We start from the raw sequence: 19,253 nt of genomic DNA, 5'->3' as shown, positions 1-19,253 counted from the left end.
CCAGCTGCAATTAGTGATAATAGCTTGAGAGCACTTTCCACTTGGATGTTAAACACAGAGTTTTGCATAATTGGCTGCTGCGCGCACTGCGGAGATTGCGCTCATGAGATCCGCTGTTTGGATAGCGCTCCTCATTGCATCATTCCCCATGCTAATTGTTTCTCCACGCGTAAGGACCCTTAACGACTTCTTAAGCGATTCTACTGCTTTTCGACATCTACTTTTCTCACTGTACTTTTTCGCGTGAGAGGCGAGGTGAACGTCTCCTACTTTACACCTTTTTCGTCTTATTGCACTACGTTACGGCATTCGCTCTGTTACGCTTGTTGCATATGGAAGGCTAGACAAGAAACGGAGCACCGAATAATAATTACGGGGTCAGTCTTTTACTTTATATGCCTTGCTGCGTTAGCCGTATGCACTGTTTTACATTGCGTGTGCGTCAAGTGTTTGTATATTCATTTTCAGCCTCTGAAGGGGAGACCGAATGTTTTCCTGACAGTTAAGTGGAGCAACTATACAGCCTTGATTGAGTCAATGCGGGAATCCTCGAAAGACGTCTTAATATCAACCTTCACCAGTTTTCAGATACCTGCACGACTTTATCAAGTTCTGTCCCCCAGGTTCTTTCTCCACTGCAATCGTCGTCATCGTAGGTCTTGCAGGCGATGCTATTGCTGCAATGAAATTTCGCCTTTTACCAAAGAATCGCGAAAAAGAAGCACCCGAGCAAAATTTGTATGTCCTGTGACTTCAAGCCGAGCCGTCGCAGGGCACGAAAAGCACCATCAAGATGGAGAAAGCCAGCTCACTCGTCGAAGTGACGTAACATCTACGAGTCAGCTAATCGGGATCGTCTTTTCAAAGGCCGGTCCTTATAGGTGCATTCGACCCGTCTTCTTTACGGACGACAGAGAACGCTTGCGCCGAAATTGACATGGTCTTTCTATCGTGTTCTTGCCAAAAACCCAGTGCAAACAGATTCCAACAGCTTTATTTTGCCACGGTAGTTTCTTTCTTTGGTTGCTGGTGTCGAATGTGAAACTAGGAACGTTGACGCGAAATCTGAAGCTGCCCTGGCCGTCAGCGCCTTTGAACTTTGCCCCCCAGTGTGACGCATTTTGAAACCAGAACTCTTCCCACGCCTTAATTCCCGATTACTTCCGCTTTTCTGCGTGTCAGAAACGTTATTCCGTGTAAGTTGATAGATGGTCATTCGAGAGCGACAAACTTTGTTGCCGGCACGGAGGATTGTGCAGCATGGAAAACGTTCCTAGGTTTATCGAGAAATCTGGAACCAGCACCGAAGTTTTGCTCTGTTTTGTGAGCACTCGATAGGATATACTATCAAGCGAATGATGTTAAAGTTGTTAGTTCCGACGGGATCTGAACTCGCTGCTGCAATACGTGTAACATGTGCTTGTAGTCTGGGACGTGTACACCGACAACATTAAAATACAGCCTAAACGGGAAACCTTGCGAAGTCCCAGATGGAGGAATTCGATTTGAGGCAAAATCTATCTTTACTAGTTTGAACCGCACCGGCTTTCAACAAACATAACAAAATACAGTTAACGTTTCGGGTCCCATTCGGGTCCCATCATCAGAATGACGCTGTCCTGGTCGTCACCGGGTATTTACGTAGAAGAGGAGCGTAGCATTCTGGGAGGGGGCCTGGTTGTCGATTGATAGCTTCTTTTGTTTTCTTTATGTGCCATGACTCCAGCTGTCTCCTCACCCCCCATTTGTTCTTTTTCGCCAGAATGCATGGGTTGTCAAGGTCTAACACGTGTCCTGTTTTGCGCGCGTGTTCACACAGTTCTGTTGGGTTTGTTGCTGATTTCTCGATATCTTTCTTGTGTTCCTTCATTCTTGTTCGTGTCTTCCTTCCTGTTTCTCCGATGTACACGGCAGGGCAATCTTGACAAGATACCTTGTATACAACGCCTCGTTCTTCTTCCGGTGGTGTTCTGTCCTTGGGGTGGCTTAGTACGTTCCTCAGTGTTGTCGTGGGCTTAAATGCAGTTTTAATGTTCACCTGGGAGAGCACCCGTCTAATTGGTTCTGACACACCCTTCAGGTAGGGGATGGTAACGTACATGGGTCTTTCTTGACTACTTTCCGCCTGTTCCGGGCGTGTATTCATCATTCGGTGGTATGTATTACAGATAAATTGCTCGGGGTATGCCCTTCTTCGTAGATCCGCTTTGGCCTTTGTTATTTCTTCATGTCTTGTCTGATGATCTGAAGGGATCTTTGTCACAGGGCGACAAGCTTGTTTTGTGGATTTTTGTTGTTTAACAGTTTTTGGGTAAGTTAATTTAGAAGAACACACTCTGGTTCGGTGGGCCATGACATCTTCGGGATGCTCAGATTTATGGCGTCCAGATGCTTGGTCAGACATGTAGAGGAACAGACCCCGTTGAGAAACCTGACACTTCGACGTGACTGTGTTTGCGCCCTCCGGGTTGTTCTTGGTACCCCGCGGTGCGATCAGTGCTGCTGCTTTCGCGTTGTTCGGACCGAGTACATTAACCAGATGCCACGTGTTGTAGTCTTTAATTTTGTTTGGTTGTTTTGCTGAAGCCAGGGACTTGGGAGTCGTCTTCACACTGATGCACTGACAGAAGAAAATTATTGTTTTTGCGTAAAATGGCATCTGTGTTTCGTGACAGAGGCGTGGTGACCTTTTCTCAGAAAAAGGGGGGATGCTCCGTGCAGTGACATTTGGGAACCCCGTTTCCCGAGGTAATATAAGGGGTAACTGAGGGAAAGTGGGGCAGTCGTCGCAAGGTGGTCAGTTAAGAGCCCCAGCGAGAGAGTGGTGGGGAAGTTAGAGGAGTGGCGGCAATGTACTGCAGGTGGACGATGATACAAGTTAGAAATGTGTGTGAAAGCTGACTGAGTTCGGCAAGTGTTGTGAGTGAAGCGACGACTCAAGAGACCCACCGAGAACCACCGTTGGAAGTAGGCAGCGATTGACCCCCTCCAAGACATTGCAGAACTGAGCTAAGTGTGACTGTTTGGTTTGAAGTGGTACTGGCTCTGTGTAATCTCAGTTTTTGCAACATTATTGTAGCATGAGTAAATATGTTGTTGATTGTAGCTCTGTGTACGTGTGCAATCGTTCAGCCACTGACTGCAGCCGCTTGACCCGCTGAGTTCGAATGATAATTAGTCACGGAGTTCCAGACATTACTTGGTATCGTCACCCGAACCCGTGACAATCTTCATGGCACGTGAAAGCAGGGAACGAACAACCGATCGCTTGTGTTCAAGAGGGTGCCCCGAACCATAATGCAGGACCTGACCTGTGTCGCACGGTTTTCTGTAAACCGAGGTCTTCAAGTTTCCGCACGGGTCTCTTTGCACGAGGACATCCAAAAAGGCGATCTTTTTCTCTTTCTCCTCCTCGTACGTGAACTGGATGTTAGGATGAATGCTGTTCAGCTTGTCAAAGAATGTGTTGGTGAAATTCTTCTTAATAATCACAAATGTGTCGTCAACATAACGTCTGTAAAAGGTGATGAATTGTCCTGCGTCCTCTAAGGCCTTGTCTCAACAAACTCCATGACTAAGTTGGCAATGGTCGTTGAAATTGGGCTGCCCATGGGGCATCCGTCGGTTTGTTTAAAGAACCTGTTCTTGAATTGGAAGAAGGTTTGTCTGAGGCATAACTTTAAAAGTTCTAAAATGTCTTCAACTGAAAGATCAGTGCGGTCTTCTAAGTCAACGTCAGCTCTCAGCTTCGTTCGAACTACGGACAGAGCTACGTCAATGGGCACGTTTGTAAACAGGGAGATGACATCAAAAGACATCATGACGTCGCCATCGTCTATGCGGATGTCACGGATGAGCTCACAAAATTCCACAGAGTTCTTCACCGACCGGTCGTTCTTGTACATTAAAGGTGCCAACAGTTCAGCCAGGAATTTAGACACGTTATAGGACGGTGCACCTATGAAGGACACAATGGGGCGCAGAGGACAATTGTTCTTGTGAACTTTCGGTAGGCTATATATCTTCGGTGTCGCTCCGTCGGAGGTGAAAAGTTTCCAGTACAGACCGTCCGTAATTAGTTTCTTAGTTCTGAGTTTCCTGAGCGCGGCAACAATCTTTCTCTCAGATGCAGCTGTTGGGTCACCCGATAGTTCGCTGAAATGGGAGCGGTCTTGAAGGATGGACTCCATCTTGTTGTCGTAATCGTCACGATTCAGTATCACAGTCGCTTTGCCTTTATCGGCGGGCAAAATAACAATTGTATCGTCGTTGCGAAGGTCTTTTAGAGCATTCTGTTCAGCTTTTGTGATGTTTTTAGGCGGAAGGTTTGCGTTCTGTAGTATTCCGATTACTTTGTTCCTCGCCGCTATGGCTGCTGTTTTATCTTTGACTTGCCGCAGTCTGTCTTCTACTTCAGACACAATCTCGCTAACAGGTATGCTTCGGGGAATGATGGCGTAGTTCATACCTTTAGTTAGCACGGAGGTGTGGTCGTCGTCCAGTCGTTTGGAAGAGAGGTTGATCACAGTTGTACTGTCGTCCAGCCCGGAATATTTCGGGCAAAGTACACTAAGCTTGTGCTGGTGTGCTGCTGATCGCCGTTTGTGTTCAAGTAGCTCCGCTTCCTTACGTGCGATGATGATCCTGCTGAAGTCGTTTATATCCAAAAACCGTTGAATGTTCTTTTCAGCGGCGTGAAGTTGTTTCCTCGTCTTGAAGATGATTTCTTTGTTTTCTTGAGTGCGGGCCCTCAGGCAATTCCTTTCGTAAGATTTGGCCAGGCGTCGTCCGTATGCTGTGTCCACCAGAGGTTTGCAACGGAGAGCAGGAGGGACCACATGCTGGTTCAGACACACTTGATTGAAGCGAAGATGGCACTGGAATCTGATCACTTTGGTCGCTAGGTTAAGGTATCGACGAGCAGCGGCCAGGGCAGTGTCTCCGTACGTATCTCGAACGTATCTGAGCCCATGAGCGTTCCGCCTTTGTCGCAACCTTCTATATATAGCTATGAAGACGTATAACCTGCAGTGTCTACACAGCAAGGAGGCTATATATATATATATATACTAGCAGTATATAAGAGATATATATATATATATAGTATATATCCTCCTTCCTCCTTTGTACACAGCGCCCTGTCTGATCCAAATGTGACCGCCCGCAGATAACGGAATTTCGTAAACAGACTTAGTACAACTTTGCGCAAACATGTCCTTATGTTTTATCTCGCGCTTAAGCCGTCCTGCCCACTGCCAAAGTCAACAGGAGGAAGAAGGGAAAACTACCGTCTTCTTTGAAAACCACCCCGCATCGTCCTGCTAACTTCGTTCAGGAGAGGCCTTATGTACATAAGGGATAACAGCCGCTCTACTGCACTGTTCTGTAACGATTGCAGTTTTGAAAAGGGGAAAAAGTAATTTTCCTTTCCGCCCCCATTATCTTTGCCAAGGCATTTCTCAGGACGGATAAATGTGAGACAAGATGGCATGTTTGTTCAATGTTATACCAAGTGTTTACGAAACTCCGCTTTGTCGTGTTGGCAGTTATATTTAGATCACACAGTGCGATGTGGAAACACTATATACTACGCCAGCATGGGGGGGGGGGGGGGATATAGGTTTATTGCAAAAAAAAAAACACAAAAAAAACACGAAAGAGGGGAAAGGTTAGGTCTAAAGCCGACAAAGGCAAGAACACTCACTGAACAAATTGCATCATGCGGTTGCGACATTTTTTTTTAAACAAAGATATAGGAAAGGTTTCCTATTTTGATTACGGTACACACGATACTTACAAGTCTAGTCGAAGGATAACGGCGCATGACTCATGTGCATTACCATTGAAATTTGAACCAATCATTAACAACAACAGATGAAATCGATTATGATGAATGGGGAAATTCACCACATGAGGTGCGGCCCGCTACTCCAAGGCACGACGGACGGGATGAGATGTGCACCATGAGACGGTGAACGACCCTGAAGTGAGTGATCGACAGTCAGTGGAGTCTATAGGTGGCGGCGAAAACAAACAAAAAATACACATCACACAGGGGTAGGCACATCATAAGATATAGAGAAGACAGGTGTCACGGAGAAAGACCAGGAAATACTGCAGAGCATAACGATGTCCGATCATCATGAACCAAGGGCCGAGGATGGTTGCTAATGTGAATGGTGCGACACGATTGATTGCAGGCGACACAGAATCGCTGCCCTTTGGGCGTTGTAAAGATGGAAGTCGAGTAACACATGCTTGATATCCGCCAAAATCGCACAGCGAGGGCAGAGCATGGAGTCGGAGCGGCCGATCACATGTTTGAAGTGGGGGTGGGGGAAAACAAAGCTCAGAGACGGAGCCTATGCACCAACGATGCACACGAGAGAGCATGGTGAAACTTAGTTGACTTCTCGCATCAGAGTTATTGGTCGAACACGAGACCATTGCGCATGCACGAGGAATCATTGAGCAACTTGCGCGATATTTCTAAGGTAGTAGAATTTCACAAATGGTGCATAGAAGAGCATAGCAACAGAACGTCAATGCTATAAGAATGTAATTTGGTGATGCTAACCAGGGTTGCTGAGTTGGAATGAGTCCAGATTTAGCAGAGCCCGGAATTGAATTGGAATGGCGGAAACTGTCCTAGGAATAGACTGGGTGCCTCGGTGGCAGTTTTAGTTTCTGCCCTCGCACAGCTCCTGCACACGGACAAGAGTGAAATAACCTTGTCTTTGTGCTTTTTCCGTGCTTGGTAATGTCGATATCCTCTAGCACTGTTGGACTTGCCAGTATGGTTAGCGGTCCTTTTCTTTTGAAGGAATTAACGGAACGAAATTGGGTTGCCAATCCATTCCAGGAGTGGGAACTGACTACATCTCTTCATTCAGAGGAAAGGAATCAAATTATCCCAAAGCTCTATTCTTCGGAATGGAATTTGAACTGAATGGGAGACCCCCCCATTCCGCAACCACTGAAGAACCACTTATAAGTCTTTTTCAAGCATAGCGGCATTGTTCTTCATCCATAAATGACCGCTCTCGATGGACAAAGCTACCCTCATCAACAATGACACTTCGTTTGGGATGAAGAATCGTTACAAAGCGGCAGATCACTTAGCAATGTAAACTTCTAGGACGCAACATCCTTTACTCAGTGAGGGGGCGCCTTCCCTCGGACTGAAGTCCAGCTTTTGTTTCGCTAATCAGAACGGGAGCCATGTATTTTGTTCTGCGTATTAATTACTCTTCAAGGTGGATTGCAAGGTGCTTGAGGAGCCGAACAAGATATATATATATATATATATATATACACACGAGTACTCTTGTTCCGTTTATCTGAGGAGCAGTACTTTGACACAGCAAGGCAAATGCAACACAAACCAAACTTTATTTGACTTCCTAACGAAACCTATCACTGCGTAGTCTTTATTTGGGCCAACCAAACAGGAAAGAGAAAGAAAACAGGCGGAAACCTATGTTTCAACAGATTCCTCCAAACACCACAATCGTGCGCTCTTATCAAGCCCGGGTTCTTGTCGATTCTTGAGTACCGATACTTCTCGTAATTTTATTTATAACGCTCGTGACTAATATCAATGATCGGATGCAGTCCTGATACCCTCTGAAGAGGTTCCGGCGCCGCAGCTGCTGCTGTAGGACAGCTACTGCCACATCTGTCCCCGTAGTGTCTCCTTCGCCCGACAAAGGCGCTGTGCGGTGGATCCACAAGGAGGGTACTGGACACGCTTCTGTTCCTCTATCCTGCAGTGTTAATCCCTGAAAGAGGGGGAGTGACCTGGCCGGGTCTACCTTCCGCTAGAACTTCGGTCTGCAATCGTTTGATTTTTCGGGTGCTGTACCACGACTAAAAACGTGACAAAGAAGAAAAAGCAGTCAGCAGGAGAACCCTAACGGCAAGATACTTAAAGCTATCATGGAAACGAGTCACACGAATAAGTATAATAAATGGCGAGCACTATGCCGTACTTACCATAGCGACTGGAAGGAATATACCGGTCCCTATGGGCAGGCTGAAGGTCATTCACCACTTTGTCGGTGTCTTGAAGGCGGCAAGCCTTCAGTTTCGCACTGGTCCAGTTCCATCGTCAGTGTCACAGGAGCGAAGCCTGTTAAGTGCGGCCAGGAAGAAGGCGCATTTTCCTTGAAGGGGCTCTGTATTAGCCTGAAGGCGATATGGGGAAGTAGTGCACTGAATGCCTAAGACAGCACAAGAGCCTGAATGCGCCTTGCCTGTAGGTTTTACGTTGCTTCGATGAGCAGTAAATCCGAACCGGCAAAAGGTGTCGAGTTCACACTCAGTCGTCCTCCTCTGCCTGGGGTATGTACGTGAACAGGATGTCATTCTCGCCCAGTACATTGGAGCCGTGCTGTCCCGTTGCAGGAGAAGTCTAATCACACCCAGCTCAGAGCAGTCTTTACCTCCGCCAACCGAACGGGAACCCGGAGAAAAAGAACTCCATCGGCGCTCTGCAGTTCGCTTAAATCCTTCTAGCAGCAACGCCCCCTAAGCCGAACACCAATACCGTGGTTGCTGGTATCAACAAATTCCAGTACTGTTATCACGCGTGCCAGCTTATCAAGCGTGGGTTGTTGTTGATTCTTGAGTCCTGATAACCTGCCGACTTGGACTGACACTTCTTTAAACACTCCTCCATCCAGACACATTTTGTAATCTTAAAATTCCCTGACAATTTGCGTTCTTTCAGTTTTGCTTATTTGTTATTCTTTTACTTCCTTTGGACAGATACGAAATACAGCTGTGTTTGACTGTTATAAAAAAGAAGCAATTAGCAAAGATAGCGTTGTACTGATGATTCTGATTATGATGACTGCGACTATGAGAGTGTTTGTTTTCACCATCTGCATTGTACCTGCATATTACCCATAGATTGAGAAGTTACCCGTCAAAAAGAACTCGTTACAAGTCAAGTTACCGTGTGAAAAATGTAACTAAGTTAATAACGAAGTTTCTCAGCCTGAAATGTAACTCGCAGTTACTGAGCTACTTAAAAAAAAAAGAACGAGTTACTTCCAAGTTACTCCGGACACAAAATAGCATTACGCAGGTGCAGCGTGAGAAGTTGAGTTAGACCTTGAGTTGCTTGCGGAGGAGTGTGCTTAGGTCGTTTTCGTTTATCTCCAACAATAGACCTGTCCCTGTTTGTAAACAAATAACGTCATAGTGTTGGACAGCGCCACAAATTTTGTAGGATTGATCTACGCTCGAAGCTAGAGGTGAACAAGGGCGCGCGCGAAAGCCACGGTCTTGAGGGGATTACGATATGGTCCCTTTAAGGGACGCGACCCTCGGTCCTGCTTTTCTTTCAATGGGAGGCAGCGAACAAGAGCCCGTTCGTGGAACCCAGCCCTTTCCTTCCGATTTATTTCGGTTTCAGTCTGTCTACCAACGTCATGACGACGTTTCCGTGGTAGAGGTCGCTTCGAACGCTTTGCATCTTACTCCCTGTGGGCGCACAATGGTTCAGCTTCATTTCAATGGCAGCGGTTCTTGTTTCCTGAATAAAATACTGTCATTGATTGTATATCACGTTTTATGGAAAAAAATGCCACGAAGGAACCGGAGAGAAAGCAAGAACATATGTGGACGTGAGTGAAAAGCGAGTTAAAAGTAACTTGGAACTTAACTCAAGTTACTTTGGCAAAGTTACCTGAAAAAGGAACAAGTTCCTCTGAAAGTTACCACGGCACAAAAGTACCGAGTTAAGTTACAAGCTACCGGAAAAAGGAACTTAGTTACAGTAACGAGTTACCTCGAACTCTGATATTACCAGCGTTCTAAGAACGTTGCATATTGCGTCCTCTGATCGCAAAAATAGCGATGTGTTGATGATGGTGATGATGACGACGATTGTGGTGATGATGATGATGACAGTGTTTGTTGTTGATCTGCGTGTTACCTGCATATTAGGCGTACGTCCTATGCTCCTTGTATTTGGTCAACAACAACAGGAAATAAATCATGACTATGACCTGGGGTGATTCACCACAGGAGAGCATTACACTACCCCATCACACGCGAAACATTATTTGGTCAGCACTCTATACAGCAACCAGGATATTGGGATGTACTATAGCAATGAGATATATGGCTTCTAAATATTGTTGAGCGTGTTTAAAAGTGATATAATGCGTGGAAGTGAAAGAAGGTCATATACCGAGTCTAAAGATATAAGGATTATAAAATTGGGTGTCCCAGAAACATTTTTTTCAACACCATATGAAGCAGTCCTACAGAAGGAGAAACACGGCCGTGCTAAGCCTAACGGGTTCGGATGTTTGACTGAGCCAACGGTATAAGCGTTGGGTTAGGTTAAGTCAGGTTAGGTTATATTTGACAGGCTGCCTACGGAGGGTGCGCCCCCCCCCCCCACACACACACAGTCTAGGCGGTGCGGGAATAGCACTGTGTCTGACTAAAGAGGTCGGACATAAGTCTCAATACAAGCACAGGGTGGGTGAAGATAAGGTAACCCCACATTTTCGCACATAGCGCGTTGGCCGCATAGCCAATGAGCTTCCGGTGGCGCACAACGGTGCATTCACGCGATAGAAACTTGGAATGGCGGTATCAGCACAGTTGCGTTTAGCCCCCGCTTGGGGTGTCACCGCTGGTTTATCAACGCAGCGGCGGCTGGGCACCAACCGCGGAAAGATCGCCATATTGATATAGGTGCACACAATTCGGGATGCTCAGAGAGGCAAGTTTTCGTGGCTAACTTTCTTACTGCGTTGAGTTTCATTGCCACGATTGTTTTGTTAGTTTCCATCGTATAAATGCGTCATCCCGCGGCACCCGAAGTTCATGCGGTTCGCAAGGAACGCCATACGTGCATAAATGTAAGGGTACTTTATCTGCACCCACCCTGTACATCGAAGTACAGATATATTCCTCGCATTTTTGCTTAAAGTGCATTGTAATAAAGCGCTTGCTTGATATACTAATTCAGTAAGGCAACTGATTCGTAGTCATGGCACATACACTTGAGGCACTTGTTGGAGAGGGCCACGATGACGATTCGTTGCGATATGTGCGTCGGCGTGCAATACAACGGCCTTGACGGGTAAACAAGTTGCTCTTATCAACTGGTCTGCGTGTTTCAGGCAGATATCTGGGAGAGAAAGGAAAGAAATGGGCAAGGGGAAGCCTGTGTGATTTTCTTGCATTCGTGTTTCAGTAAACAAGGTGCAAAGCTTGCGGCCTGCCAATGTGGACTGGTGGTCATCATTATTCGTTGCAATGCCTGACTGTGTACATACCAACCAGCCCAACTCCGCCCCCCCCCCCCTTCTTCAGACCTGTCCTGGGTAAGTCCGACGAGTCCATGCGCGAGGAATCGTCAAACAATTGCCGGCTATGTCTAATTTCACATATGGTCTATAGAAGAGCATAGCAACAGAACGCCAATGCTACAATAAAAAATGTTGTTTAGTGATGCTAACTGAAGGACCACTTTAGTCCCGAACCAGTAATACAATCCCTTGTATAGACGTAGCGGCATTGTTCTTCATCCATAAATGACCGCTCTCCGTGGACAAAGCTAGCCTCATGAACAATAAATGACACTGCGTCTGGGACCAAGAATCGTTACAAAGCGGCAGGTCACTAGGCAATGTAAGCTTCCGGAAAGCAGCATCCTTTATTCAGGGACGGTGTGCATTCCCTCAGACCAAAGTCCATCTTTTGTTTCGCTAACCAGAATGGGAGACGTGTATTTTGTCCTCCGAGATTAATTACTGTTTAAGGCGCATCAAGACTTCATCTCCGTGATTGAGCGGGATCTTGAAGGGTTTGAGGATGCTCACCCGCCAGACAACATACAGGGTGTTTCCTTTTATCTGCAACAATTTTTTTTTATATATAAAAAGGGGGAGTTGCCTTAGGACGATTTTACTTTAGATTACTCGATGGGGCTGCCACTAGGAAATTTATTCTCAATTAGGAGACTAAGAGATATTTTGATCAACTTTAGGGAGCACATTGAAATTGTAGTATTAAAGTCTGGTATTCACACGATGCGCCAGAACTACTGACTAAGCACGAAATTAGCGCGCGCCACAGCCCTGATTATTTTAGCTCTGCTGTCTGTTGCGCACCTCAAGAGATCGCCAAAAGTCGATATCTCCGCCCTCACCTAACGTCATAGAAAAACGTGATGGTTCACGATCTTTTTTCTTTTTCGCTTGCAAAGAGCTTTGAGTATCACCACTACATATCAGCGCTTATCGTACAGGGAAAGGGTGTGTTCCGCAGGATGAAATGACTGGTACGGCAAGCGTCTGCGAACAGATGAAGGAACGAAAGGAAGAAAAAAAGATCGTGAAACATACCGCGATAAGGGTTTGCCAACCTCGCGTGTGAAGTTTTCGTGATTTCAAGTAAGGGCGGAGATATCGAAGTCACCCCTGTTGACGATCACTTTGTTTCCAGCGGACGGCCGAGGTGAAATACTTAGGTCTATAGCACGCGCTGAGATTACTTTAATGCTTCGTCAGTCGTTCAAGCGGATCATGTGGTGATCAGGCTTTAGTAGTGCAATTGCAATGTGCTCCCTAAAGTCAAGAAAGAGTTTATTAAAATATCTGTTAGTGTAGTAATTGATTAAAAAATTGCTTTCCTAGTAGCACCCCGTCGAGTAATTCAATGACAAAAGTAAAACCGCCCCTTTTTATGAAAAAGTGTTGCAGATAAAAGGAAACACCCTGTGTGTGTGAGAAAGTACTCTTGTTTCGCCTATCTGAGGAGCAGTACTTTGACACAGCAAGGCAAATGCAACACAAAAACTTTATTGAACTTACTAACCAAACGTAGCTCTGCAGTCTTTATTTCGGCCAACCAAACAGGAAAAAATAAAACAGGCGGGAACATACGTTTCAACAGATGCCTCCAAATACCAAAACCGTGCGCAGTTATCAAGCCCGGGTTCTTGAGTACCAATACTTCTCTGCTCGTAAGTTTATAACGCTCGAGACTAATATAGAGCATGACTAGGCAGTCCGAGGACATCGAAGGGGTCTCGTACCCTCTGAAGAGGTTCCGGAGGTGCCGCTGTAGGATAGCCACTGCCACATCTGTTCCCGTAGTCCCGGCTTCTCGGAACGTCTCCACCTTTGTCCAGGAAAGGGGGTCTACCGCAGTGAACCGTGCGGTGGATTTCACAGGGGTACAGCAGGCGCCTCTGTTCCTCGGTCCCGCACTGTTAATCCCCGAAAAGGGGGAGGGGGGGACCTGGCCGACTCTACCTTCCGCAAGGGCTTCGGTCTCCTATCGCTTGATTTTTTGGGTGCTGTACCATGACTAAAAAAGGGGGACAAAGAAAAGAGCAGTTAGCAGGAGAATCCTAACGTCAATCCTTATAAAGCTATCGTGGAAACCAGAGTCCCACGAATAAGTACAAAATAAATTGCGAGCACCAAGTCGTACTTACCATAGCGACCGGAAAGAATATACTGGTCCCGATGGGCAGGCTGAAAGTCGTTCACCCCTTCGTTAGTGTCTTGAAGGTGGCAAGCCTTCAATTTCGTACTGGCCCTGTTCCCTCGCCAGTGTCACAGGAGCGAAGCCTGTTAAGTGCGGCCGGAAGAGGGCGCACTTTCCTTGAAGGGGCTCGGTAATATTAGCCTGAAGGCGATATGGAGAGGTAGTGCACTGAATGCGTAAGACAGCACAGGAGCCTGAATTCGCCTTACGTGTAGGTTTCATGTTGCTTCGTTGAGCGGGAAATCCGAACCGGCAAAAGGTGTCGACTGGTCGTTCACACTCTGCCGTCCTCCTCTGCCTGGGGGTATGTACCTGAACAGGTTGCCATCCTCGCCTATTATATAGGAGCCGTGCTGCCAGCCGTTCCGTTGTCCCATTGCAGGAGAAGACTGAAATTCAATTCAAAAACAACTTACTAATCACATCCAGCTCACAGCAGTCTTTACCTCGGCCAGCCCAACGGGAAACCGGAGAAAAAGAATCCCATCAGCCCTGTGCTGTTCGCTTAAATCCTTCCAGCAGCAACGCCCCCTGCCCCGAACACCAATACCGTGGTTGCCGGTATCAACGAATTCCAGTACCGTTATCACGCGTGTCAGCGTATCAAGCGCGAGTTGTTGATTCTTGAGTCCTGATAACCTACCGACTTGGACATGACACTTCTATAAACACTCCTCCATCCAGGCACAGTTTGTAATCTTATAATCACCTGACAATTTGCGTTCTTTCAGTTTTGATTGTTTGTTTTTCTTTTACTTCTTTTGGACAGATACGAAATAGAGATAAAGATGGCGGACATAAGTCCCAGTGCTATAGTACAGGGTGGGTGCGGATAAACTAGCCCCACATTTTCGCACATAGCGCGTTCCCTGCATTCCTTACGAACTTCCGGCGGCATACGACGGTGCATTCACGCGATAGAAACTTTTGAAAAAAATCGTGGTACTCAAACTCTGCGTAATAAGCACGTTAGCCACGCAAACTTTGTTCTCTATGCATTTCCAATGGGGCATGGGGCTCTCAGCACAGTTGCGTTTAGCCCCCGCTAGGGGTGTCACCGCTGGTTTCTCAACCGGTGGCCGGTGGCACCCCTAGCGGTGGCTGGGCACAACCGCCATATTGATATTGGTGCAGAAAATTCGGGATGCTCAGAGAGCCAAGTTTCCGTGCCTAACTTTTTTATTGAGTAGAGTTTCATTGCCACGATTTGTTTGTTTGTTTTCATTGTATAAATGCGTCATCCCGCACCACCCGAAGTTTATGCCCCAAACAGCACAATGTACTGAAAGTCGAGTGCAGCGGGGGTGGACGGTATGTGTCTTATCAATGTTCTTTAGTTTCACAGGTCTGTTCAAGGCCTTCTACGTACCTGTCCACTCCATTGCACTCGACTTTCAGTACATTGTGCTGCTTGGGGCGGTTCGCAAGGAACGCCATACTCGCATAAATGTGGGGCTACTTTATTTGCAGCCACCCTGTACATCCCAGTACGTCCCAGATTCGTAATCAGGAGACGTGCACTTGAGGCACTTGGTGGAGACGGCCATGATGACGATTTGGGGCTATATGTCAGCGCGCGGTACAGCGGCGTTGACGGGTAAACAAGTTCCTCTTATCAACTGCTCTGCGTGTTTCGGGCAGATATCTGGGAGAGAGAGGAAAGAAATGGGCAAGGGGAAGCCTGTGTGATTTTCTTGCATTCGCGTTTCAGGAAACAAGGTGCAAAGCTTGCTGCCTGCCTATGTGCAGTGGCGGTCATTGTTATTCGTTACATCGCCTCATTGAGGACGTACGGACCAGCCCAACTCCGCCCTCACCCCTCTTCGGACCTGTCCTGGACAAGATGGTACCTCGCATGAACTTACCACACTGAGGTAACCTAACATAATCCAACGTTTCTCTGCCTGTCACGAGATGGATGGTAGCCTCAACACCCGATGGGCTTCGCAATGTTGTAACTGTTGCAGCACAAGTGCTTTTTATAATTCTCATACGTATATTTTCATTGGCTATGTGACCTTCATTCACTTGTGTGCAGCATTTCCCATTTTGAATACTTTCGCTGATTTCTGAAATCCAGTGGTCCCGATACGGAACTACATTCAAGTTCAGTGTACTGCGTCAGCGATGCGAGGAACTTCTCTAATTACGTTGCAGTTGTACTTTGATTGGAACATATCATGAATATGTATGAATACCTATACAAAAAGGTGTGTTCTTCGAGCTAGTTGCAGCTAGTTGTACCGATGCAAAGACAAGCAGTTCAAACTTTCATTCAGTGCACATCAGGTACGAATGAACAAACCCAGTTTAGTGTACGCCATGCTGTACGGCTACCATATTCTGTTGTAAAGTACAGCGCAGTAAAGTACAGTACGATAATACTGTATAATGAATGTAGTAGTAGACGAGTTGACCGGAGGTTGAACAGCTGCCGTGGCAAAGTTAGTCGCAGCACATTGGCGGAATACAAACTATGCTATAATGTAATATAGCGCACCTATAAATGTAATAAATGCTAACGTGAATAATGTTATCAAGCCATAAATGTAATAATCTACTCGATGGCCATGCAACAGTTTTCAGTGTCCCACCCTCACCTCTCACCCTCATACGCATTACCCTCATCTAAATCATCTTGGTCTTTAATCGATCCCACTCTTCTTTCACCTTTTGTTATTTATCCTTTATTTGCTAGTTCTTTCCTTTCCTTTTGTTTTCTTTCTATTTATTTTCTTCTTATTTATTTCTCTTTTTCTATTCTTTCTATCTTTTTGTTTTGCGGCCTAGCAAGCCGACATACCATGTGGCTGACCTTTCCTCCTTTGTTTTTGTTTGTTCTAATAAATATACCTCTCCCCCTACCCCACCCCCAAATTACTCGTATCCTCTTCGAATGTCACGACAGGTTTAATTTGGAAGCAACACGAAATTCGTTTCGATATCAGTTGGAATCGTTGCCTTCCGCATCATATTCCAGGGAATAAATTCACATGAGCTTTTTCAGGCTGCTTTGCAGTACGAGTGAAACATGAATATTTGGAAGCATAACTGAACGGCACGAATTTTAGGTTGCGTTCCACAAGGGAGACTGTGAAAAACCGAAACGATAAATACCTGTGCTAAAGTATTTTGGTTGCTGTTTACTCATTACAGGAAAAAATCGGGCATCAGGGTGACAAAATTCAAATCAATCAATCAATGAATTAATCAATCACTCTTAGTACAAGGACGCCCGAAGCTGCCTCGTTAATAATTATAGCTGTACGAAACAAAATGCCTCAAAGGAACCACATTGCAAGTGCACCGCAGCGTTGTGAGGCTTGTGTTGTGTTTGTGCCCTGCTTAATTGCCTCATCCACTACAAGGTTGCCTCAAAGAACACGTGTCTCTTGTACTGGTGTTTGTTAAACGCGCAAATACGCCAGCTCATTACAGAAGTTTTATGTAATCAAATGAAAAGCAAATGCATGGCAAGTTATGAAACGACATTGACCAGTTACAAACATAAAGCATTGGAACGTCTTTTTGCGGGAGCAATGTCAATGGCACATAAAAGCAGGCTCAAGGGGATGTGGTGTCATATACACCCATTCTCCGCCATGCCAGCAAGAATCTCATCCCCATATCATCGTCATCATGTATTCTCTCTCTCTCTCTCTCTCATGCTTCCCTTTGTGTACTGACTCTGTCAAACCGCTTACGACAACGCGCGCTCTCTCCGAATTCCCGCATAATGTTTCGTTATCTACCACATCCTCGTAGCGCCATCTAGAAACGTTCACTAGAGATGTTGGACGCAGAATATTCTGCGCTTTCCCATGTTGGGGAGCTAGTATGCGGTATTCAGCTTGTTTCACGCATTCGACTCTTTCCAACGGATTCACTCCGCGCCTGTCCCCCATGAGACACAGTGAGGTACGGCTTGGGACAAAAGTTTACGGAACACCGATGCGTCTCCTTTCTCCATGGGAGCGACACGATAGCACCAAACAGGAGAGGAATACACATACTCAGAGGTGGACAGTATTGGCGGTCACCCGTTTCTTATTCGCTCTCTTTCTGATAACTAGCAGAGGGCCGCTCCGGTGAAGAAATATGCAAAGGGCCGTGTTCCGTAAACTTTTGTCCCAAGCTGTACTCCACGCTGTAGCACTGGCGAATCGTCATGTGTGCCCTGCTCATGTGTGACAGTCATGCGCGGACCACGATCCGTTTTTCTTTCTTTCTCTTTTTTGCGGAACTTTGTGGGTATGTTGCAGGGGCGCCCGGTGTGGTTTGCCCATTACACCTTCGCAATAATACTACTTCTGATAACTGCTAACTTAAATTCTTGTTTGCCTCATCATTTTGCCTCGAGGAAAAGAGCGGGTTCTAGCTTTCACGCTCTTCCAGCTTTAGTAGACTTCTTCGAGGTGTCATGACCTTGAGACAGAGGCACCAATACAGAACACACACGCACATCGACTCAAAACCAGCGATTATTTTGAATGCCACGCTACAGACTACATTATAGAAGTAGCAGTTCAAGAAAAGAAACTACAGTTTGATGGAAAGGAGGTTACACATGGCAACCTCCTCTCTTGAACTGGCGCTGTTATAATGTTGTCTGTGGCGTGGCATACCTCTTGTTCATACGCAGACCCACGTAATATGTCACAAAGACCACGAAACGTCCTAGCTAGTTGCATTCTTGTTTCTGTAAGGTGTTTCTGTAAGGTAGAGCAACTGACAGCGCAAACTATATCAACGAGAAAGTGTTTCTGTAGCTTTTTTACATGTTAGAGATCGTGTAATAATTTCGTGCCGCTTTTTACATTTACAGTGCCGGTCTACAGCCACTAATGGCTAGCTTGCAGTGCGGCCCATGAATCCTGTACAGCTAGGACAGACCTGCACATTGTGCAAATGGAAGGCTTAAGATAATAGATTCTTTTCTGCTCGTTTAGTTTGTTTTCCATACGCGCTTCCAATGGGTATTCCATTCGGTACACCTCCACAATAAAGATTACGAGGAAATGCAGCTAAGGCAACGTGCCCCAGCCCGTGTGCCAACCTGCTCTGCTACTGGGGCGTATTGTCGCACTTGACGACTTCCGCGCAAATGTTTTTTTTTTATACTGTTTTTGAAGCCAGCTTTAGTTTGATGTGCGTTGTGTAGCCAAAAGATCGTACTAAAATCGAGTATTATTTTAATCAGCCTGACGAACGTACTTTCGTCACAGCAAAATCAGAAGTAAATGAAAACAAAACTGACAACTCGCCTCGGTCTCCCCTACTTCACCTCTCCTTTCTGTTTGGTTCTTCTCACATCGGTCGTTAACAAGATTAACATTTCAATTCGTGGGATCGTCGGGGAAATTTTCTGCTCGTAAAACGTCTGCTGTAAAGCAGCTGTAATCTGTCATAGCAACGTAATTGAGTTTAATGCTAAGAACGGGGCCCGAAGCTTGTCTCGAGGCCGTAAAAGCGGGATACAAGCGTGAAGCCAGGAAGGGCACGGTACTGCCTGCAGCTGGCTCATTTTGTTCACAGTGTGGTGTCTGCAAAAGGTCTAGAGATAAGTCGTGGGCAAAACCGAGGGGATTTGCTGGTTGTTTTAAATCTTCGAGAACATATACACTTTATGTTATCTTCCTGTGCACGGTTTGTTCGCACAGTTTCAGGTGAAAACTGCAACGTTCGCTCCCATTTGTTTCTTCTTTGTCAGACCTGCCCTAGTACAGAAA

General features: G+C 46.1%; 1 protein-coding gene and 2 long non-coding RNA genes across 3 annotated transcripts; all 3 read right to left on the bottom strand.

The window, feature by feature from the left end:
• Nucleotides 1-3,195: 3,195 nt before the first annotated feature.
• LOC135389762 (uncharacterized) lies at nucleotides 3,196-5,718 on the bottom strand. The gene is made up of 3 exons (XM_064619793.1): nucleotides 5,705-5,718; nucleotides 3,568-4,962; nucleotides 3,196-3,514 (listed from the first exon to the last, which is right to left on the bottom strand). Exons 1-3 carry the CDS (start codon nucleotides 5,716-5,718, stop codon nucleotides 3,196-3,198), a joined length of 1,728 nt encoding a protein of 575 aa, XP_064475863.1.
• Nucleotides 5,719-7,373: 1,655 nt separating this feature from the next.
• On the bottom strand, nucleotides 7,374-8,531 carry LOC135387530 (uncharacterized). Its single transcript, XR_010421184.1, has 2 exons — nucleotides 7,996-8,531; nucleotides 7,374-7,869 (listed from the first exon to the last, which is right to left on the bottom strand). It is a non-coding gene; the product is annotated as an uncharacterized LOC135387530 (long non-coding RNA).
• Nucleotides 8,532-12,809: 4,278 nt separating this feature from the next.
• LOC135387529 (uncharacterized) lies at nucleotides 12,810-14,060 on the bottom strand. The gene is made up of 4 exons (XR_010421183.1): nucleotides 13,971-14,060; nucleotides 13,734-13,913; nucleotides 13,472-13,665; nucleotides 12,810-13,341 (listed from the first exon to the last, which is right to left on the bottom strand). It is a non-coding gene; the product is annotated as an uncharacterized LOC135387529 (long non-coding RNA).
• Nucleotides 14,061-19,253: the final 5,193 nt, after the last annotated feature.

The sequence above is a fragment of the Ornithodoros turicata genome, chromosome 3 (genome assembly GCF_037126465.1).
Source record: "Ornithodoros turicata isolate Travis chromosome 3, ASM3712646v1, whole genome shotgun sequence".
Taxonomy (NCBI): domain Eukaryota; kingdom Metazoa; phylum Arthropoda; class Arachnida; order Ixodida; family Argasidae; genus Ornithodoros; species Ornithodoros turicata.
Note: the sequence above shows the minus strand (reverse complement) of the source record. Positions and strands in the feature narration are given on the sequence as shown.